Raw genomic sequence first — 20,868 nt, forward strand, 5'->3', positions numbered from 1 at the left:
AACACTATTCGAAATTCGCTGGCCAAATTCGAATTTAATTCGAATTTCGAAAAAAAAATGTAAAAAAAAAAAAAAAAAAAAAAAAAAAATTTTTTTTTGTGAGTGAAATGTTGCATTGTCTCCCCTGATTCTAAATCTACGGCTTTATTAATTAATATAAAAAGCTTCTGCTGTGGATTTTTAGCTCAAACAAGCATTGCACCACTGAAGTAAAGAACATGTTACATGACATTGACATTTTCGAAAATAAAAAACAGTTTTGACAATCATGAGTGGTTCATTAAATATTTAGTAGGCTCAGGTCTGAGTGCCAAAGGGGTGCCAAAGTCACCCCCTCTCCCTCTTCATGGGATTTCATCCGCCATTCATTTTTCCATAAACCTTGCTTAACTCATTGAGTGCCAGCCACTTTTGGAGAACGGATGCTCCCAGTGCCAGAGTTTCAGAGCGTTTCAGGGATTTCTCGAGGCCCACAGAATATTGTGTGATATTACTATGTAAACACTGAACACGCACAAAGAACGATGAGACTCTATTCTATCATCTGCAAAAAAAAGTTTATTGATCCCATTTTCCGTTCTTTAGTTATGAGCCGGAGAAGATGGCATGATTCATCCAAAAACAGCAATTTTTTTCTAGAAGCTGAGATAATTGGCCTTTTGTGAAATTAAACATTTCAAGCACATCACTGACTCTGAAGCTAATCTTTTCTAATGTAGTCACACCTCAAAAATAATTTCCTTCAATAAAACAGTGAAGGCCAGGGAATTCTGTTTGGCAGAATAATATTTTTTAGCTACAACCAGCAGCGCTGGCCCCTGCATGCGCTGCTGGTTGCAGCTTCTTGCTGGTCTTGATTTGCTGCTGGTGGGCATCGGATATTCTGGCTTGCGTTTGTCAATCCTGTCCTGCTGCCTGGGTCTGTCTGGGTGTTGCGCGCTGCTCTGCGTGCCCCCCCCCCCCCCCCCCGCCCCGCCCCGCCTCGCCCCGCCTCGCCTCAACTGCACACTCCTCCTCCTGTCTGTGGTGGCTCTCTGCTGAGTTTGCTGTGCGCACAGTGAAGGGACATCGACATCCTGCTTTTTTACAGCGTTCCGCGTGTGTTTGTCACCAGCAACGATGCTTCAAGTTGAGAATAATAACAACTCCACGGTGTGGATGTGCGGATGTGCTGTCCGGCTCAATTGTGGGAGCAGATTGGCTGCTGCAGGCACAGCTGCAGTAACGTGCTTCAGCATATCGATGCATACGGATGCGATGCGATTTCCGTTTCCATAACGACTTCTTCTTTGTTTTTTCCTTGCCTTTCTGTTATGTGGAGAGCACTGTCGCCACCTAAGGGTTCTGTAAAATAGGTTAGACACATCCAATAGCTATAATATTTGTACAGGAGAGGCAGAAGGCTTTGATCGACGCCCCACCGTCAAAAAACGCAATTGACGAACATGTCCGTCCTTGGCACTCTACGTTACTATTTGAAATGACGAACATGTCCGTCCTTGGCACTCAATGAGTTAAAATGCTTATAAAAATTGTTTTACTTGCTCAAACCAAGCGATTTGACTATACTTAGAATCAGGGGAGACAATGCAACATTTCACTCAAAAAAAAAAAAAAAAAAAAAGATTTTTTTTTTTTTTTTCGAATTTCGAATTTCAATAATAAAAGTCGACCTTGATAATAACAACGATTATTCGAAAATTCGAAATTCGATGCCCATCCCTATTCAATACCTGCCACGACTTTTTAGAATCACCTTGCGAGCCTAGAATAAGTTCTGTGTAATAGTCTTTTTTAGTTTTCCTTATAATATGAGTAAGCTTATTTCTATATAATATGTATGTATTTTTATTTATGCTACTAGGATTTTTAATATAATATTTATAGAGATTATTCTTATGCTTTATAGATTTTAGGATGCCCTTAGTGAGCCAAGGATTACCGGTAGTTGTTGCCGAGCGGCGCATGATAGTTTTTTCCGGAATAGTGGTTCGTATTGCATTGGTGATTGTCGTGGTCAAGTTATTGAATGCAGTGTCGGTGTTGTTGCAGGTATAAATGTTATTCCATGCTTCTGCTTTCAAACTGTCATTGAGGCGCTGGAGGGTCTCCTCATTTATTACTTTTGATTTTGAATTAAGGTATGGGGGTGGAGGCCCGCCAGCAGAACCAATGGACAGTATTACCGGAAAGTGGTCAGAGATGTCAGAAAGTACCACACCAGATGCTAATTTGGAGTTATTGATGTTAGTGATGACATTGTCTATGATGGTCTTTGTGGAGTCAGTGACTCTGGTATAGGTGTTGATAGTGGGAAAGAAAGAAAAAGAATGTAGGGAATTTAAGAAAACATTTTTTGCAAAGTCATCTTTAGATAAATCGACATTAAAATCTCCAAGCAGCACACAGTTCTTATTTTTAGCATTTATAAGAAACAGCGTTTCTTCTAGTTTGGATTTAAATGTGTCGAGGTCTGCGTCGGGAGGGCGATATAAAACACCCACCACAAGATTCTTGCCATTTCTACAGCTTAACTCATGGACAGTACAATATAGCTTAACTCCACAGAGAGACACAACTTGACATTCTTTGTGCATTAGGTTTTCCTCCAGGCAGGTTACTTGTCCAGCCATATAGCAAGACAATCAATCAGTTTAAATTGGACACATGCTCATTGCTTGATGAAATGTATTTAATTCTTACACTGAAGGCCCTACCACTTTCTGTTGTATCAAAGTCCAATTTTCATGAATCGTAACAGTAAAAAAAAATGTCACAACTGTTGCAAAAGTTTAAGCACTTTGTGTTGTATTTCTTTCTGGTACTTTCCAGGATGCCATTGAATTTTGCCCACAAGAGAGGAAGGAATAGTGACCGAAGGGAAATCCAGCTGTTGCACAGCAGCCTGTTTCTTGGATCAAATCTGTCAATCAACTACTTTCAGTTGTGTTCTGACCCCTCTCTCTCTCTCTCTCTCGCTCTCTCTCTCTCTGAGCATGCTCAGACACATTCAGGCATCCTTTACATACATTACACTTAAGGCGGCGTTCACACAGGACGTGTGTGAACGCTTTGGAAATCATGTCGAGAGCGCTTCCATTGTGCACAAAACAGCGCACGGAGCGTTTTTTTTTTTTGCACGTTGTTTTGTTTCCCCCTGCAGTCGCGTGCAGTACAGTTCAGGACACAACGATCACATGGACAGTAGCCAGCTGCTTTTGTCTGTTTGATGTTGTTGACTGTCAACATGAAAGCCAGATTATTGCCAATTCTGTCAGCAGCGGAGGTTGAAGATCCCTCTGGGAGGAGAAGAGGTAGGAGAAGTGGAAAAGACGAGCAGCATGCTTTTCCTCCAAATGTTCAACCTTTTTCAGTTTAAAACGCCCAGAGCGCTCCGCCAAAAAAATGAGACACCACCAGCGCTTAAACGCCAGGTGCGCCAGGTCCTTGAAAGAGGAGTGCACTTAGCGCGTCCTTACATAGAGAATGAATTGCAGAAAGACGCTGGCAGCTCAAATAAGCGCGCTGGGTGTGAACGCCGCCTAAGAATGAGATAATAGAAACGACATTTATCTTTCTTCCTCTGTTTCTGTATTGAATATAATACTTATACCAACTATACTTGTACATTACTTATCTATAAACTTTTTTTTTTCCGGTAATAATTTTGTGTTATATCTTCTTTTATGTGACCTACCGGAGCAAATCATCCAGTCAGCATCCTTCTATGTGTGTGTGTGTGTCTGCAGGGAGTCAAGAAGCCTTTCACAGAAGTCATCAAGGCCAACATTGGCGACGCCCATGCCGTGGGGCAAAAGCCAATCACATTTCTCAGACAGGTTGGATCACCTTGTACAGTTTTGCTTAGAGTGCAATTGAATTACTTACGTACCTGTGCATGATGTCAGGGAGCCATCCATTCATTCATCGTGTATACAAAAGACTGTCTTGTATTTCCCTCTCAGGTCTTGGCTCTGTGCTCTTACCCCGACCTCCTGGAGGACAACAAGTTTCCGGAGGACGCCAAGAACAGAGCGCGACGCATTCTCCAGGCCTGTGGAGGACACAGCATAGGTCAGACTACTGTCTTTCACTTCCGCACGCAGGTCTATCTGCCCCTCTGCCACCATCATCTACCTCCTACTATTTCCATCCATCTATCTACTAGGGCTGTGAATCTTCACTGGCCTCTCGATTCGATTACGATTCAGAGGGCTACGATTCGATTATAAAACAATTATCGATGCATCTCGATGCATCTTAAAACGATGCATCACTTTTTTCCCCCAATACATGATTTATTTTTTCTCACTTTCTTTTTTCTCACTATGTGGCTACTTTTAAAATAAAGTGCATTTGGAATTGCATTGTATTATGATACATAATTAAAATAAACAAATGCATTTACTTCCATTATATTTTATTAATACAAATGCTGCCCTCTGTTACAAGAGTTAGCCAACAGGTGGCAGTCAGGGTTCCAAGAATGCAGGAAAGCCACAGTAAAAGTGGAGAGTGCAGAAGAAGGAGAGTGCAGAAGAAGAAGAAGCACAAGCTTCACTGACGTTAAGCTTTACTCACGTTAAGTTGCAATAAAGAACGAGTCAAAACATATAACCTGACTGGGCATCCATCATATAAACATGCATGGTACCAGAAGCAGAACCTTGATGATGCGACAGGACACCATTCCACCAGAGCTAAGTTCAACACATGATAAGCAAAAGTGCTAAAGCTAGCTGCTAGCCGACGAACGGCTTGTATCTCCGTAACCATAACTCGTAGAGACTCAGGGGTGGCAGGTATGTTTTACAAGAAAGTGCTCGTCATTGTCGACGATAATGTTATCTGACCTGACTAACAGTGGATACTCCGCTTGCTGGCTGTGTACCGAGCTCAAAGTAGTAGGCTGTTTTACCCCCTGCACTGTCCGCTACAAAAACAACTCTCTTCTTCATGACGTTCATTTGTATTTCGCGCCTTGACGGCCGGAAGTGTTACCATGACCCGGAGGAATTTGGCCCACTCCCACATCTGAACATAAGGTGAATAGGCTACATACAGTAAAACACAAAAGGCTGTTATTTACCCTTTGTCGCCACCTGGTGAGTAAATATATATGTAACTAAAACCATTAAAATTGACAACCGGTCCGCAACTTTTTTTTCCATGTATCTACCGGGCCTTGGCACAAAAAAGGTTGGGAACCCCTGCTCTAGAGGCATCGCGAGGCATTTCTATTTGACCGTAGAAATGTAATAATAGATTTTTGACATTTGTGAATCGATGCAGAATCGCTAAAGCTAGCTGCTAGCTGACGAACGGCTTGTATCTCCGTAACCGTAACTCGTAGAGACTCGGGGTGGCAGCGTTAGATTCGGGGTGAAAAAATACATATAGTCCGTTGATGGCATCGCGATTTGACCTTCCGTTTCCCAGAAAATGTAAATAATTTAATAATCGATTTTTGACATTTGTGACACACATTTGTGACACATGTGTTTCAAGTGTATCTTCCTCTGTTTCCCAGGTTCCTACAGTGCCAGCCAGGGCATCGAGTGCATCCGTCAGGATGTGGCTCGCTACATAGAGAAGAGAGATGGTGGAATCCCCTCCAACCCCGACAACATCTACCTTTCCACAGGCGCCAGCGACGCCATCGTGGTATGAGCCCTTCTTATTGTCTCCTCTCACAGCGGCGTGCTCACTTAGACCAGCGGTCCCCAACCACCGGGCCGGACCGGTACCGGGCCGCAACGGATTTGGTACCGGGCCATGAGCCCGGTCCACCGAATTAAAAAATAAAAATAAACATAGGCTATAATATTAGGCTATAGGCTGTGTGTGGGAATTGCATTGAACTTGGCGTTCTCGTACAGTATGTCTGCGCTGCACCTTTACTCACCCCTGCCACACCCACAAACACACATGCACACGAGGTAATTAAATGGTGATGGCCCGCTGACACATGTTGGGTGCAGCGAGCTTGACAAAACGTCACTTGAGTTTCTTCAGAATAGGCGGGGGAGATACTGTAAAAGGAGACAAGACAGCGCGGACGGTGCGCCGCGCGACTTAGGTCTCATAGAAAGAAAGAAAGAAAAGCTGAGGAAGGCTGCAGCCCAGGCGCGCTGGAACTATAATTAAGTAGGGGGTGCTGCAAGGAAGGGACGGATTTGATGTTTTTTTTTACTTTTAGCCATATTTAGAGGAATATTTAATATTAAATTAACAGTAAGAAAGAAAAGCTTTCAACTTGACATATACGCTTGCAAATGACGGTGGGCTGAAAAGTAGGCTATGTTTGACATCTCTGCATTCTGGATCAAAGTTGAGGCTAAATATCATGAGATAACGCAAAAGCACCAAAAACGTTGCTTCGATTTCCAACATCATCATCATCATCTCTCCCACCACCCCTCGATGATGTCTTGTCTTTTTGCAGACAGCCCAGGGCTCCATATTGATGAGTTACAATGTTTTTAGGTTGTATAATAAAGTGCAAGTTCATGCAAGGAAAATACGTGCTGTGTGTCTAATATCACGACCGGCCCCTGCCGGTCCGCAGCAAGATTGTCAGTATTAAAAAGGTCCACGTTGCAAAAAAGGTTGGGGACCCCTGACTTAGCCCTTCTTATTGTCTCCTCTCACAGCAGCATGCTGACTTAGACCAGCATGCTGCTGTGTCTTCATGCTAAAGCCACAGTACTGTAGGGAGGTTTTCTGAGTTGACAGTTTGTTTGAGCAAAAGTAATCCCCATGTTGGGTGAACAAACTGAACATTAGCCACTCTTGACAGTGCCCCCTGTCTGAAACCACTTCTGCTATGTTTGTTGTGGGGGAAGTGGTTGTGTGTAGGGCAGGCCTATTCAATTGGCGGCACGCGGGCCACATCCGGCCCGCAACCAACCTCCGACTGGCCCAACGAGCATATAGAGGCCATAGACGGCTATGACCTGTCACCCAGGTCTGGACCTCTGGAATCATGGCACAGCGCAGTCCGTGTTTGACGGCCTCTCCCGAGCTTTTTAAGCTACAGTGGGGCTTCTGGTATCACCAGAAACTAGACATCCAGATGAATGCATAGGCAGCCATGTTATAGTGTTGCACGGTTTACTGGTTCCTACCATCTACCCCGGTGCCTAAACGTCACGGTGCCTACTATACCAGCTGCTTTAAACGACGCTACTACCGTGGGACACACTACTACCATGGACTGATGGTGCCAACCAAGCACAATGTGTTACCCCTGTTCTCAAACTCACTGGTTTCAGTCAGAATATTGACATTAGCACACCCTCTTCTGGAACAAACGAGTATTGCCTGCGAGGCAGCAACACGTGTGAGTGTTTATGTTTGTGAGCCAGCGGTCGGTGGAATTGGAAAGAGCTAATGAGGTTTGTATTGGTGTCATTACAATAGGCCTACTTCTTAAACCGTGTGCTGTAACGTGCTATTAATGTTAGCTAATGGGGTGCTTGCTTGCTATCATGCTTGCTTTTGTAGCGTAGCATTCGCAATGTAACACTATAATGTTGTAATCATGTTTGCTAGTAGTTGCTAGCGTTAGCAACGCAACTAACGTGTGTCGGGTTAACGTTAATTAATGTGACCTACTTCAGAAGCACAATGCTCACACCCTTTCCCCCACCAGATACAGCAGGTTAGTACGCCCTTTCCCCCAGACAATATGGCTCCGTCATCTCACACACTGAGACAACGTTTAGAGCAGGAGGGCTTTGCTCCAAGCTGTCAATCAGCAGCACACCATTGCTGCAGGCTAGGTTACCTAGCCTGCAGCAATGGTCTAAAGTCTAAAGTTTCAAACTTTGAAATCCATAACAAATCAGGCATACGTGCTACGACTTTGCAACTTTAACCGAAATGTGGGCCCAAATGAGGAGAAACTTTTGTACACTGCAACCTATGGCCAATATTGAAGTCTAAAGACTGCAAAACTGCTAAAACTAATTAAACCCTACTCCTCCCACATTTTTTCTTCAAACGACACCAAACTCCAGCATCTGCATCTGGGGCTGCAAATCTGTCCTTGAATCATCTTTTGTTAAATATCAACCAAGTTGTACTTTGCACATCTGTGATTTTACTGCACTGGCAGATGCTTGTCACTCTGTTATTCCCTACCCGTGCCTGTTTTCCCTACCCACTACTGCACTATTAGTAGACATTCACTGCCCCCTCTCTACTGTTCCAGGTAACTACACTGGGACAATTTTATGGCTTAGAATGTATACTTGTAATGTTTAGTCTCATTATAAATGTGTGAGTTCCTCTCATTCCTTTTTAGGGTGTCAGTCTTATTTTATGCAACTGTCTTGTAATGTGGCAGCACCAAGTGGCAACCCCCGGAGCTGAAAATTGAAGCCAATGCGGAAGTGTCTTAAACCTGCATTCTCAACAGGGGGCAACTCCACTGGCTGCAAAAAGAAGCCATGCTAGCTGCTTCTGGCTAAAAAAAAAAGAAAAAAGTGGCGATGATCAAAATGCCAAACTCGAGGCTTCAAAACAGGTATCCACAAACCAATGGGTGACATCGCGGTGGCTACTTCTCTTATTATTATACAGTCTACGGTCAGCGCCAAATTATCACGTCTTAATTTGTTGTGCATCTGTTGAACCTGGTAACTAAAATCTATTCTGAAACGTCCTGCAACTCCCCGCCCGTCTGTACATCCATATACAGTACATTCTCCAAGATGAGAGCTCCGTATCCTCCTTACATCCACATTCCTCCTCCCTTCTCCCCTCTTCCTCCCAGACGGTGCTGAAGCTGCTGGTGTCCGGTGAGGGTCGGGACCGCACAGGCGTGATGATCTCTGTCCCTCAGTACCCTCTGTACTCGGCCAGCCTGGCAGACCTGGGCGCCGTGCAGATCAACTACTACCTGGACGAGGACACGTGCTGGAGTCTGAACGTGGCGGAGCTGAAGAGATCCCTCACTGCAGCCAGGCAGCACTGCAACCCCCGCGTCCTCTGCATCATCAACCCTGGAAACCCCACAGGTAGGTGTGCCCAGGCTGCTTTCTGTATTAAGGGGAATTTTAAAACTTTAACTCAATGCTTGAAAACTTCCACGGGCAATTGACACATCATGGAACAAAGAAGAATCGGGTCTGCACACTGTAGCTCAATTTTAGTCCATTTAATATCCATCCACAGATGTAACGTCTGGAGCTACTGCTCCTCTTCAGACAAAGTACCAAATGCAGAAGCCATCTTTACATACACACCTGTGATCTGGTCATGTGATCGTCACATGATCCCAGTGAATAGACATAAAACCCACGGATACACATACACAGTAGAAAATACAGAGACATGTTACAAAAACATCAATATACAACTATAATACAGGAAATATAGATAATATTAAGATAATAACATCAGGCCGAGTGGCCGTTAGGGATGGGCATCGAATTTTCGAATAATCGTTGTTATTATCAAGGTCGACTTTTATTATTGAAAGTCGAAATTCGGAAAAAACAAACAAAAAAAATACTTTTTTAAGTAAAGTAAAACAATTTTTATAAGCATTTTAAGCAAGGTTTATGGAAAAATGAATGGCGGATGAAATCCCATGAAGAGGGAGAAGGGGTGACTTTGGCACCCCTTTGGCACTCAGACCTGAGCCTACTAAATATTTAATGAACCACTCATGATTGTCAAAACTTTTTTATTTTCGAAAATGTCAATGTCATGTAACATGTTCTTTACTTCAGTGGTGCAATGCTTGTTTGAGCTAAAAATCCACAGCAGAAGCTTTTTTTTTTTTTTTTTTTTTTACTTTTTTTTTTTCTTTTCCGAATTTTGATTAAAAGTCGACTTTGGCCAGCGAATTTCGAATAGTGTTTTTGCTAGAAATGCCCATCCCTAGTGGCCGTCATAGCTTAAATATGGCTAGACCAAAAGAAGCACATCTACAGATCCTTTCCAAAAGATTAGAATATCATGGAAATACCATGGATGACCGTGGGCTTCAGCGGATTGTCAAGCAAAGACGATTCAAAAATTTGGCGGAGATTCAGAGGGAGTGGACTGAGGCTGGAGTCAGTCATAACTGAGAAGTAACTGCTGATTTTCTTCACACTATTCTAATTTCTTGTATATTAAAGAAGGGATGACCCTACAAAATTGGCATTAGCAATCAGTAATACTGTATCTAATAAGCTCTGATTGTCGGAGACCTTAAAGCATTTTAGTGGACAGCACAGGAGTCATTTACTGTAATTGACACCCGATTTACACGTCATACAACATATTTTGACACTTCTCTCACTCTTGTCTCTTTTTCTGCAAGAACAGAACGTACCCTAATGGTCAAACTGTGTTGTTCTGTGTGATAGGTCAGGTCCAGAGCAGACAGTGCATTGAAGATGTGATCCGATTTGCTAAAGAGGAGCAGCTCTTCCTCATGGCTGATGAAGTAACTTACCCATGTCATTTCCTCTTTTCAAAAGTGTTTCCCTTTCTGTGTCTGCTTACATAATACTAATCTCAACTCATCCCCTTGGTCCAACTAAATTGAATCAACTGTAATAAATGTTCAGTGACTTTGTAACGTTGGCTGAGCTCTTCCCGTAAGGGGGTGACTTCTGAAAAACAATGTATCCCTCTTGTATTTCATGTACTGTAGTACGGGATGCCAAAATGTTACCCATCTACCATTCCTGATGTTGAATTTGAACAAATTGCCTACTCAGCTTTCAAGTATTCCATTTAAAGCGCATTCCTTGTGTATTTTCTTCTTTTCTTTTTTATACATAACCACCATTATTGTGAAAACAACACGCAGTAACTGTACACATTGATGTTTACCAACTCTAATAATCCTTTTGTATGGATAATTATATCTTTAAAAACAATCTTATCCAAAATGCTCTCCTTTCAGTAAATCTATATTGATAAGGATGTCTTCTCAATCAAGTCTTATGCACTAACGTTGTTTTCCCAATCCAGGTCTACCAGGATAATGTGTATGCAAAAGGCTGTGAGTTTCACTCCTTTAAGAAGGTTCTGTTTGAGATGGGAGCAGAGTACTCCAGCACAGTGGAGATGGCCTCCTTCCACTCCACCTCCAAGTGCTACATGGGAGAGTGAGTCGCTATGGCTGCACACGGCAGCACGCACATACTGTATGCACACGCACACACACACACACACACACACACACACACACACACACACACACACACAGACACACTCACAAATAAGGCACATGGAAATATGGATACATTACAGTATATTCATTTATTTTACATAACTTTTTACATAACTTTATGGATTTATTAATTCATTTATTTATTTAATTAGTGTTATTCTCTATGTTCCCTTGTTGTAATTAGTTGCATTACCTTCAGTACTCTTGTTGTAGCTCTATCCTTCTCTCTGCTGCTGCAACATCGGCCATCTATCTGCTAGGGGCGGGACAAAATATCGATATATCGTGATACTTCCTCTTGCGATACATTTATCGATACACTGGCGCCCGTATCGTGATACCATATTGTGCTGCCATATCGTGACATTTATCCTGAAATGTGTAAACTTAATTTACACAGATTAAAAAGATTTTAGTGAGGCATTATTTTGTATCCTTACTTTAAACATTTTAAATTCACACGTGGAGTCCTGGCAAGTGTCAGTCAGTGTGTGTTACACTGCTTTCACACATGTCTGGAATTCAGGAGTTATCTAGAGCAGCGTTTCTCAACTGGTGGGTCGTGACCCAAAGGTGGGTCGCGGGCCGTTTTGATTGGGTCGCTGACATTGGGCCAAAAAAAATAAATATATATATATATATATATATTTTTATATTTCATTTGAGTTAAATTCAGATTATTGAAACTGGATTAGCCTGACCAGTTTTACTTGTTTAACAAGCTGAAGCATATGCTCTGCCTGTAATTCAAGAGAAGTCTGCCTTTTCATTTCATATTTAATTTTAGTTCAATTCAGATGATTGAAACTGGATTAGCATGGCCCCAGTTTAATTAAAAGTTATGACCAGTTTAACTAAAAAGCATATAGCCTGCCTGTGATTCAAGAAAAGTCTGCCTTTTTATTTCATATTAGTTCAATTCAGACTATTGAAACTGGATTAGCATGACCAGGTTAACTTGTTTTATTATTATTATTATTATTAACTTGTTTAAAAACATATAGGCATGTAAGTCAAGATAAGTCTGCCTTTTATTTCATATTTCATACAGTTCAAATAAGACTTTCTGAGCATGACCAGTTTGACTTGTTTAAATTTAAAAACATATAGGCCTGTAATTCAAGTCTGCCTTATTTCAATTGGTTTTTAGCCCTAGTTGCACTTCTGTTGCACTTTTTTGTTCATTTGAGGTTTTTAACAGTGCATGAAGGCATTGTGTATTAAATTAATGCGCTATTTTTTGTGCAATAAATTTGAGTGATTAAAAAAAAAAATCAGAAATTTGGGTCGCGACTTCATGACAAGGAAAATAGTGGGTCCTGAGGCTCCACCAGTTGAGAACCACTGATATAGAGGGCATCCGTATGGCATTGTATGTGTGAACAAATTTTGGTGGCTCATGCGCGCTCCCGCGAGACTCCTCCTAGCCGGAGGGAAGTGTACCCCCAGCCATAGTGGCAGGAGCGGATTGTCCCCCCCCCCCTCCAGTGCTCCGTGAAGTAGCCAGGTCAGTGAGTGCATGAGGACAGAGACAGAAAGCAAGCGTGACAGATTATTATTATATAAATAGTCGATGTGAATGAGCGAGCAAAAAAAACATCATGCCATCATGTTTCAGTGTTTCCAAATGAAGCTCAAACCTGCTCCGTGTGCGACAGCCAACATGTTGCTGGATTGAAAGGCTCATGGCTCTGATCTGATTTCATGTCTGCTTCGCACAGCACACACATTTAATAAGCATTTTTGGACGCGAGGGTCGTCCCGCTTCCCAGTATTGGACATCGCTAGGTAGGGTATCTGGATCTGGTTGCGTTCATGCCTTTGATTTAACGTTTACACAGCGTTTGTGAAGATTCAATGGCAGAACCGTAAATTCCAAGTAGCGTCAAGTCAGGCAGTACAAAACGAAAACTTCCGGGTATAACCTTCGCAATAATGGCAATTAAATAAAGTAAATGCACGTGTAATGTTTTTTTGTGTGTGTTTCGAAAGATACAGAACGGAGATAAACTGGAAGAATATCTGCTCCCTTCGAAAAGTCAATTTTAACCCGTAGTGAGTCGACCATTCTGATTTTTTGTTACTAAGTAATACAACATTTATTTTATTTTGAAGGTAAAAACGTCTAGCTTCCTCTATTCTGTATAATTCTAGTAGGTTTGATGCATTTTAGGACTGAACATGGCAACGACCTGTTTTCTTTGTAGTGCTTGCGACTCGAGGAAATCGATGCATCTGGGCGTGAGTTGTAGGGTTGTTTAATTAATTACTAACGTTATGCGCAAACGATTATATGCCGTGAACGTTAGGCAGTTATCGCCCATTATGTATTTTTAGTTTTCACAACTTCCCATTGTGTGGTCATGCCCAAATTCCCCCACCCCCGCCGCCCGCCCCCTCTCTACTTTACAAACTCTGCAGAGGTGCTACTCATGTGAGAATGCAACATGCCTCATGTGTGAAAGGGTACACTTCACGTATCATCCGGGGCAGGCTCAGTGGAGAGTAGGGATGTTCATTTTGAAAAATTTCCATAATCGAAAATTAACGATCAATTATCGATTATCGATCATATTAATAATAATAATAATATATATATATATATATATATATATATATATATTTTTTAAACAAAATGAATGCCTATGGCAGAAAATACGAAAGACAACGTGTTCTCCTCAATGAACTCTTTATTTCAATGTCTCTCCTCTCCAACACTCTGCTGTCCCCGGCGCATGCCGGTGTGAATTCCCCATGTTTAAAACAGTTTTGTTGGCACAAAGGCCCGTGCCCAGCCAGAAAACTAGAGACTATATGAAGCTCCACCTCACGTTAGTCGGCTGTGCAATGGAGTGGGGCGAGGAGGAACGAATTCCACCCAAACCTAGTCCGCAATTATTATTATTATTATTATTATTTTTTTAATAATAACAAAATCGATAAAAATTCCACATGATCGATTCCATTCCTTAACGATCAATTATCGATTTTCGATAACTGATGAACATCCCTAGTGGGGAGCAACCCTCACCTGATCCGCAGTTCATGTGTGAAAGTAGCTTAAAGAGGCACTATGCAGACTGCACTTTGTTGTACATTGTTTCATTTCATGTCGTAGATTAAATTTCTTGCAATGTAGCTATTATTGCAAAATCGCCGTATCGTGATTCCATTGTTATCGAGTAGGGATGGGCATCGAATTTCGAATTTTCGAATAATCGTTGTTATTATCAAGGTCGACTTTTATTATTGAAATTCGAAATTCAAAATTCAAAAAAAAAAAAAAAAAATGTTTTGAGTGAAATGTTGCATTGTCTCCCCTGATTCTAAGTATAGTCAAATCGCTTGGTTTGAGCAAGTAAAACAATTTTTATAAGCATTTTAAGCAAGGTTTATGGAAAAATGAATGGTGGATGAAATCCCATGAAGAGGGAGAGGGGGTGACTTTGGCACCCCTTTGGCACTCAGACCTGAGCCTACTAAATATTTAATTAACCACTCATGATTGTCAAAACTGTTTTTTATTTTCGAAAATGTCAATGTCATGTAACATGTTCTTTACTTCAGTGGTGCAATGCTTGTTTGAGCTAAAACTCCACAGCAGAAGCTTTTTATATTAATTAATAAAGCCGTAGACTTAGAATCAGGGGAGACAATGCAACATTTCACTCACAAAAAAAAAAAAAAAAAAAAAAATTTTTTTTTACATTTTTATTTTTATTTTCGAATTTCGAATTAAATTCGAATTTGGCCAGCGAATTTCGAATAGTGTTTTTGCTAGAAATGCCCATCCCTATTATCGAGGGCCAAGTATCGTGAGTTACTCTGCGATTTCCATGCCTACTATCTGCAGTGCATACCTTCCACATTTGTTTTTGGAAATAATACCTCAGTTTCTATTGCTGACTGGCACATCACCCACGGGGCCATGCTTTGTGTTGACCCTGGCTCTGTTGGTGACTGGTGTATCAGGTGTGGCTTCCGTGGAGGCTACATGGAGGTGATAAACATGGACCCTGAGGTGAAAGCCCAGCTCACCAAACTGGTGTCGGTGCGTCTGTGCCCCCCCGTCCCTGGACAGGCTCTCCTGGACCTGGTGGTCAACCCCCCACAGCCCGACGAGCCCTCCTACAACACATTCATGAAGGTGAAACTGACCTGCGCGCTGGCTGTGCTCTTACTGTGTTCACATACACAGTTTACTCATGCAAACACACCCCATCGTCACACCACACACATGCCATATGTCATGCAGATGCACAAGTCATATGTCATGCAGGTTTTTTCCTGTATAGAGGAATGTTTGACACCCCCAAATATATCAGGCCTTTTGGGGATGGCTAAAACCATCCCCAAAAGGCCTGATATATTTGAGTTCAGGACAACCCTGACTGCACACCAACTCAAAATCAAGCATTTTTACTGGATCATTTTAGAAAATTTCACAGTTAAAGTCCCACATTTGTACCTTCAAACGGCTTCCCTTCTAAACCTTTTGGTGCTGTAAAAAGACATTGCTCCATAAGTTCTGATAATGACTGATATATTTGAGATCAGAACAACTCTGACTACACATCAACTCAAAATCAAGCATTTTTTACTCTATCAAATTAGAGAAAAGTTAATGTCTCACATTTGTACGTTGAAATTACTGTCTGAAACGTGGGGTGCTGTGAGAACGCATTGCTCCATAATTTCTGACAATGACTGGTATAGTTGTGTTCAGGATAACCCTGACTATACTATACACACAAACCCAAAAGTCAAATGTACGCATGACAGTAAGCATGATGGGACATGCTTACTGTCATGCATAGTCACCCCCCAAAAGAGCCATTCTGAGCCAGGAAAAACCCTGCACATCAAACCTGCCTTTGCAGTTGCTCACTCAGTGCTCAGTCGTTGCCAATAATCAGATTTGGGAAGTATTCTGATGAAAAGCTTATTGCAGGTATTTCAGTTCTGTACTCTTGTTGGGATAATAGTGCAATATTCATTCTACTGAATTGTATTTCCTTAATTTCATTTCAACAATCATCATACATAAATAAATCAGTCAGTCATTAAAACATGTTTGTTTATTACTGTGGTACCTCTTCCAGAGTAGCATGGAGATTTGAGCTTTGCAAAGAACAATGCATGCATCATGGATACCACCAAGCACCGCGGAACCGGTCAGGCCAAATTCTTTGGTAGCCACTTACTGTATATCAGATTGAGTGATGGCTATGTGCACACAATTTCCCCCCTGGAACATACTGTACCGCAAATGACACCAGTACGACGGCCTACAGGGCATGCTAGACGGATGTGAAGTCTCTCCCTCTCTTTCTCCTCTCTTCCACTGACCAACTCGGCACAAACCAAACTCCATGTAAAACAATTTCACATATGATTGCATACCTTTTAGAACAGCAGTGTGTTGAGACTCAGAGCTCCTGGACATGAAATGTGAGATGTCCCATCTGTGGATAAACTAAAAGATGAATCGCAATAAATAATGTGCTTCTGTATTTCCAATGATTTGATGGAGAGAGCTCATTATACTGTATATCTACAAATATTTCACATTTAGCAAATGTTATCCATACTGCTTATTTCCTATGATTTCACTCTATATAGCACTGTAAGGTCGGCTGTAGGAAATGTGAGCCGAGTGCTGCATAATGGTGCATTCCAAGGATTCCATGTGTAACCCGTGATATGTAGCTGGGAAGCGAACCAAGAACCGCATGGGGGACAGACGCTCTAGCAAGGAGGCTAAAGCCCATGAGCTCTAGTAGGTCCCAGAGACTGAGGTTTACTCACTGCACAGCACTGTGCGCTGGCTACCGTTACACATGTGTGAAAGAGCCTGTCAGGTTTATTTTGTTTTTAATACCCGTTTGTAGGGATGTCTCAATATATCGTCCCACAATATATTGCGATATCAAAACGTGACAATACGTATCGTTGAGATAAAATCTCATATCGTGAGAAAAAGAAGCTGAACATGGTGTGTCACTGATCTGCATCTGATTGCACGCTCGCTCTCCTTTTCATTGCTTTGTTTGAACAGACGAGGGATGTTACAGACACGGAGGATGAAAATGGTGAAATTACTCAAATCAGCGTGGAGGATGCCCCCTCAACTTACAAATCAATCGCAAAAAAATATTGTTAAAGTATCGTATCGTTATCGTGAACCCAATATCGTGTATCGCATTGTGACACCCCTACCTGTTTGTTATTGTTTCATCATTTAATTACTCAGTACTTTGTGCCATTTTGTCTGACTATTAAGCACGTTTGCAATGTGCCAGTAATATTTACGAGCCTTGGAAATATTTGTAATTGTTTGTAGTTTGGAAGTGCTAACTACATGTTTCAGAGTCAAGGACATATAAACTTGTTGATGAATGTATAAAAGTTTTCCTATCCACTTTTCAGGCATAATAATGAGTACACATTTTATTTGGCAGAGATGAGTTACTCCTGTGCACCAGCAGAGGGCGTGATGTGGTGTGCACTTGAAAAAATCACTGCCAGGGAAAACTGTCCCTCAGATTTTCTGATGATGACTCTTCTCCCTATCGCTGAGCACTCTGACCTGCTGCCCCTGCAGGAGCGGACAGCGGTGTTAGCAGACTTGGCAGAGAAGGCCCAGATGACGGAGGACATCCTCAACACGGTGCCTGGTATCAGCTGTAACCCTGTGCAGGGAGCCATGTACACCTTCCCGCGCATCACCCTGCCCCAGAAGGCCATCGACCAGGCCGAGGTGTGCTCTCTGCATGCACACTTTATTATCTTGACTTTTTTTTGTCTCTTTCATTCTTTTGAAGAGAAACTCCACACATCTTTCAGGACAGGGCAAAGACAAAAACGTCCGTAATTAGTGAAAAAAGAGTCCCGCACACTGTTAAGTTGCAATCAAATTTGATTGCAACTTAACAGTGTGCGGGACTCTTTTTTCACGTCTCTTTCATTCTTACCTAAGTCCTGATTTGCTCCTGTGATCATGTCTACAGGAGAATGGCCAGGCCCCGGACATGTTCTACTGTATGAAGCTGCTGGAGGAGATGGGTATCTGCCTGGTGCCAGGTAGTGGCTTCGGACAGAGAGAGGGAACCTACCATTTCAGGTTAGCCTTGACTCCACCTCTGTTCTGGGCCAACATTCTGTTTAAAACTACTATTTCCTGTGTAATGGCAATATCATGATAGCTATACACTGATTCTACTATGGGCTAAAGATGGGTATTTTGTACCATTCACCTGCTAATCCAATACTAACATCTGATTCTCTATTGTCTCCAGTGGTTTAATTTGTTCAATGTTACAAATGCAAAGCACACTTTATGGTCAAAATGCCATACTCAATGCACATAAAATGCACATAATACAGAATACTGTGTCTCACTACTTCATCATGTGAGTGGGCTCTGTCTTTCTGTCTGTCTGCGATTTTGTTATTTGTTATTTATTTATTTGTTCCGATCATGATGTTACATACATGATAATACATACATGCAATTCAATATATACACATTCCATGGCCGGAAAGGAGCAGGAAGAAGATTCTACATTGTGAGATTTGTGATGATTTTGGTCCGTAATGATGTCACTGATGATGTCACAATGTCTATGACATCATCAGTGATGTCACTCGAGCACTCGATGTCATCAGTGATGGTCACTCGAGCAATTGTAATGTCACTGATGATGTCACAATGTCTATGACCTCATCAGTGATGTCACTCGAGCAATGGGAGTCTATTATGCAATGTGCGGACTCTACTTTTCTCACTACTGATCACTCACTGACGTCATCAGTGATGCGAAGTTGGGAAGTTGTGCGCTGAGTGATGTTACTGGAGCACTCCATAATGTGATCAGTGAAAGGTCACTCGAGGAATTGTGATATCATCAGTGAGTGATGTCATCAGTGATGCGAAGTTGAGCAGGCGAGGCCACGCAGCAGCCGAGCTGCGGGCGAGTAGCTAAAATTGGCTAAGTGGTGTCTGTGGTGGTGCTGTCTGTGGCGGTGTCAGTCACAATTTGTCACAGAAGTGATGTCATCAGTGATGTCACTTGAGCAATTGTGACGTCATTAGTCATGTCACTCCAGCAACTGTGATGTAATATGAGCCGATGGCGCCTAGGTCGGTGTGCGGTGTCTGTCAGTCATGATTTTGGGAGCCCACGGAGCGGGTGATTTCCATAACTGCAGCCATGGCACATCATCTCCAGTCTCCACCCTAGGAATCGATTCCTAGTTTGACAAAATTACCTGATTAAAATACAACGAATAAAACTTTCCCAAAATCACACTTTCCCTTACCTCGCTTCTGCTTTTATCCGTCTCTGTCCAGGATGACCATCTTGCCTCCCGTGGAGAAGCTGAAGGTTGTTTTGGAGAGGATCCGGGAGTTCCACCAGCGGTTCACAAAAGAGTTTTCATAACACGGTTCCTCAACCTTTCTTCGATTTCATCATCTATAATCTACGCCTCGGAATCAATAGCAGAAACTGACATTTCCACTACCATTTCCGTCCATCCAACAGTGCCAGTATGTCTTAAAGTGCCTTGGTGTGACTGAAGCAGCAATCCTAACATTGCCTTGTGTGGCCCAGCTCTCTCCTGTGTCCAAGGCTATAAGAAGAGAACATGGTATTTTTTTTATACCGTTATGGTTTTTTCACTGTTTTTAAATCAGGGAAGACAATGTGTAAATACAACATAAAATGTGCCATAATTTACATGATGCACTTTTCCCAAACTGGCCAGGTGTACTGGTAAGAGAAGATGATGTGTAATAGTGTTGTGGTGTATTGTCACTGTCGGTATCAAATTAACAAAGGCATTTCAGCTGTCCTAGTGTCATAAATGCTGCTACTGTGGGGTGGTAACTCTCCTGTCAAGAGGTTTACTGTACAGCCAAACTAGTTAATGTGTCATACTTTTAACAGCATGGTCCAAAAGAACGTGATTGTCTCAAGTACTGTAGTCTTTGGGTGCAGAGGGTGACATACGTAGTGAAAGGGTACCTAGGAGAACTGTGTTCCAGCTATGTAGCCATTTGTAATAATAACTAATGGTGAAATTGTTTTCAAATGTGAAAATAAAAGTTAATTTCTCCGATGCACCTCATTACTGACAATTATGCTATGCCTGCTGCTATTACATTTGAAATAAGTATGACGCACATATCAGGGTTCCTACACATTTTCCATTTCAAAATTCCAAACTTTTTGAGACTTATCTTGAGATTTTTCAGACCATATTTGACATCTGAGTACACAACGCCAAAAACAACCTCACAAAGGGACCTGTCAATTTCTCTGGGCTTTGGTGTCTGATTTGAAAGAGAAAGGTGGGATTTGAACCAGCGAACTGTGCCAAGCAGCTGTTTATCTGACTGAGCTCGAGTCGGGGACTTCATCCAGTCTCCTTCAGCTTATTTGTATCTTCAAACTACTGGTGCTAAAGATGCATTACTGCATAATTGCCGCAGATATTGGTCATGGATGTTGTTGGACTTGGTACAATTAATAAGGCACTTGGGGCAGAGCTGTTGGCTGTGCCGTACAGGCGTCGAAAACAAAATAGGGACAATAGTCTGGAAACACATTTTACATACTCTTTTCCTTTTTCCATATTTATCCAGACCTGGAAATGACTAAAATCAAATTCCATACTGCGTAGGA

At 42.0% G+C, this 20,868-nt stretch overlaps 1 protein-coding gene across 1 annotated transcript in view; it reads left to right on the forward strand.

The window, feature by feature from the left end:
- LOC310789867 (alanine aminotransferase 2-like) overlaps positions 1-20,223 on the forward strand; it is a 37,049-nt gene extending 16,826 nt beyond the window's left edge. Inside the window, exons 3-12 of the mRNA XM_083651569.1 lie at positions 3,750-3,839; positions 3,966-4,074; positions 5,531-5,664; positions 8,780-9,023; positions 10,365-10,444; positions 10,978-11,114; positions 15,152-15,326; positions 17,784-17,939; positions 18,190-18,302; positions 19,533-20,223. Of these exons, the coding sequence (XP_083507695.1) occupies positions 3,750-3,839; positions 3,966-4,074; positions 5,531-5,664; positions 8,780-9,023; positions 10,365-10,444; positions 10,978-11,114; positions 15,152-15,326; positions 17,784-17,939; positions 18,190-18,302; positions 19,533-19,623 (1,329 nt within the window). The 3' untranslated portion in view covers positions 19,624-20,223. The remainder of the gene's footprint in view (positions 1-3,749; positions 3,840-3,965; positions 4,075-5,530; positions 5,665-8,779; positions 9,024-10,364; positions 10,445-10,977; positions 11,115-15,151; positions 15,327-17,783; positions 17,940-18,189; positions 18,303-19,532) is intronic.
- The last annotated feature ends 645 nt before the right edge of the window (positions 20,224-20,868 follow it).

The sequence above is a fragment of the Poromitra crassiceps genome (genome assembly GCF_964638095.1).
Source record: "Poromitra crassiceps genome assembly, chromosome: 2".
Classification (NCBI taxonomy): domain Eukaryota; kingdom Metazoa; phylum Chordata; class Actinopteri; order Beryciformes; family Melamphaidae; genus Poromitra; species Poromitra crassiceps.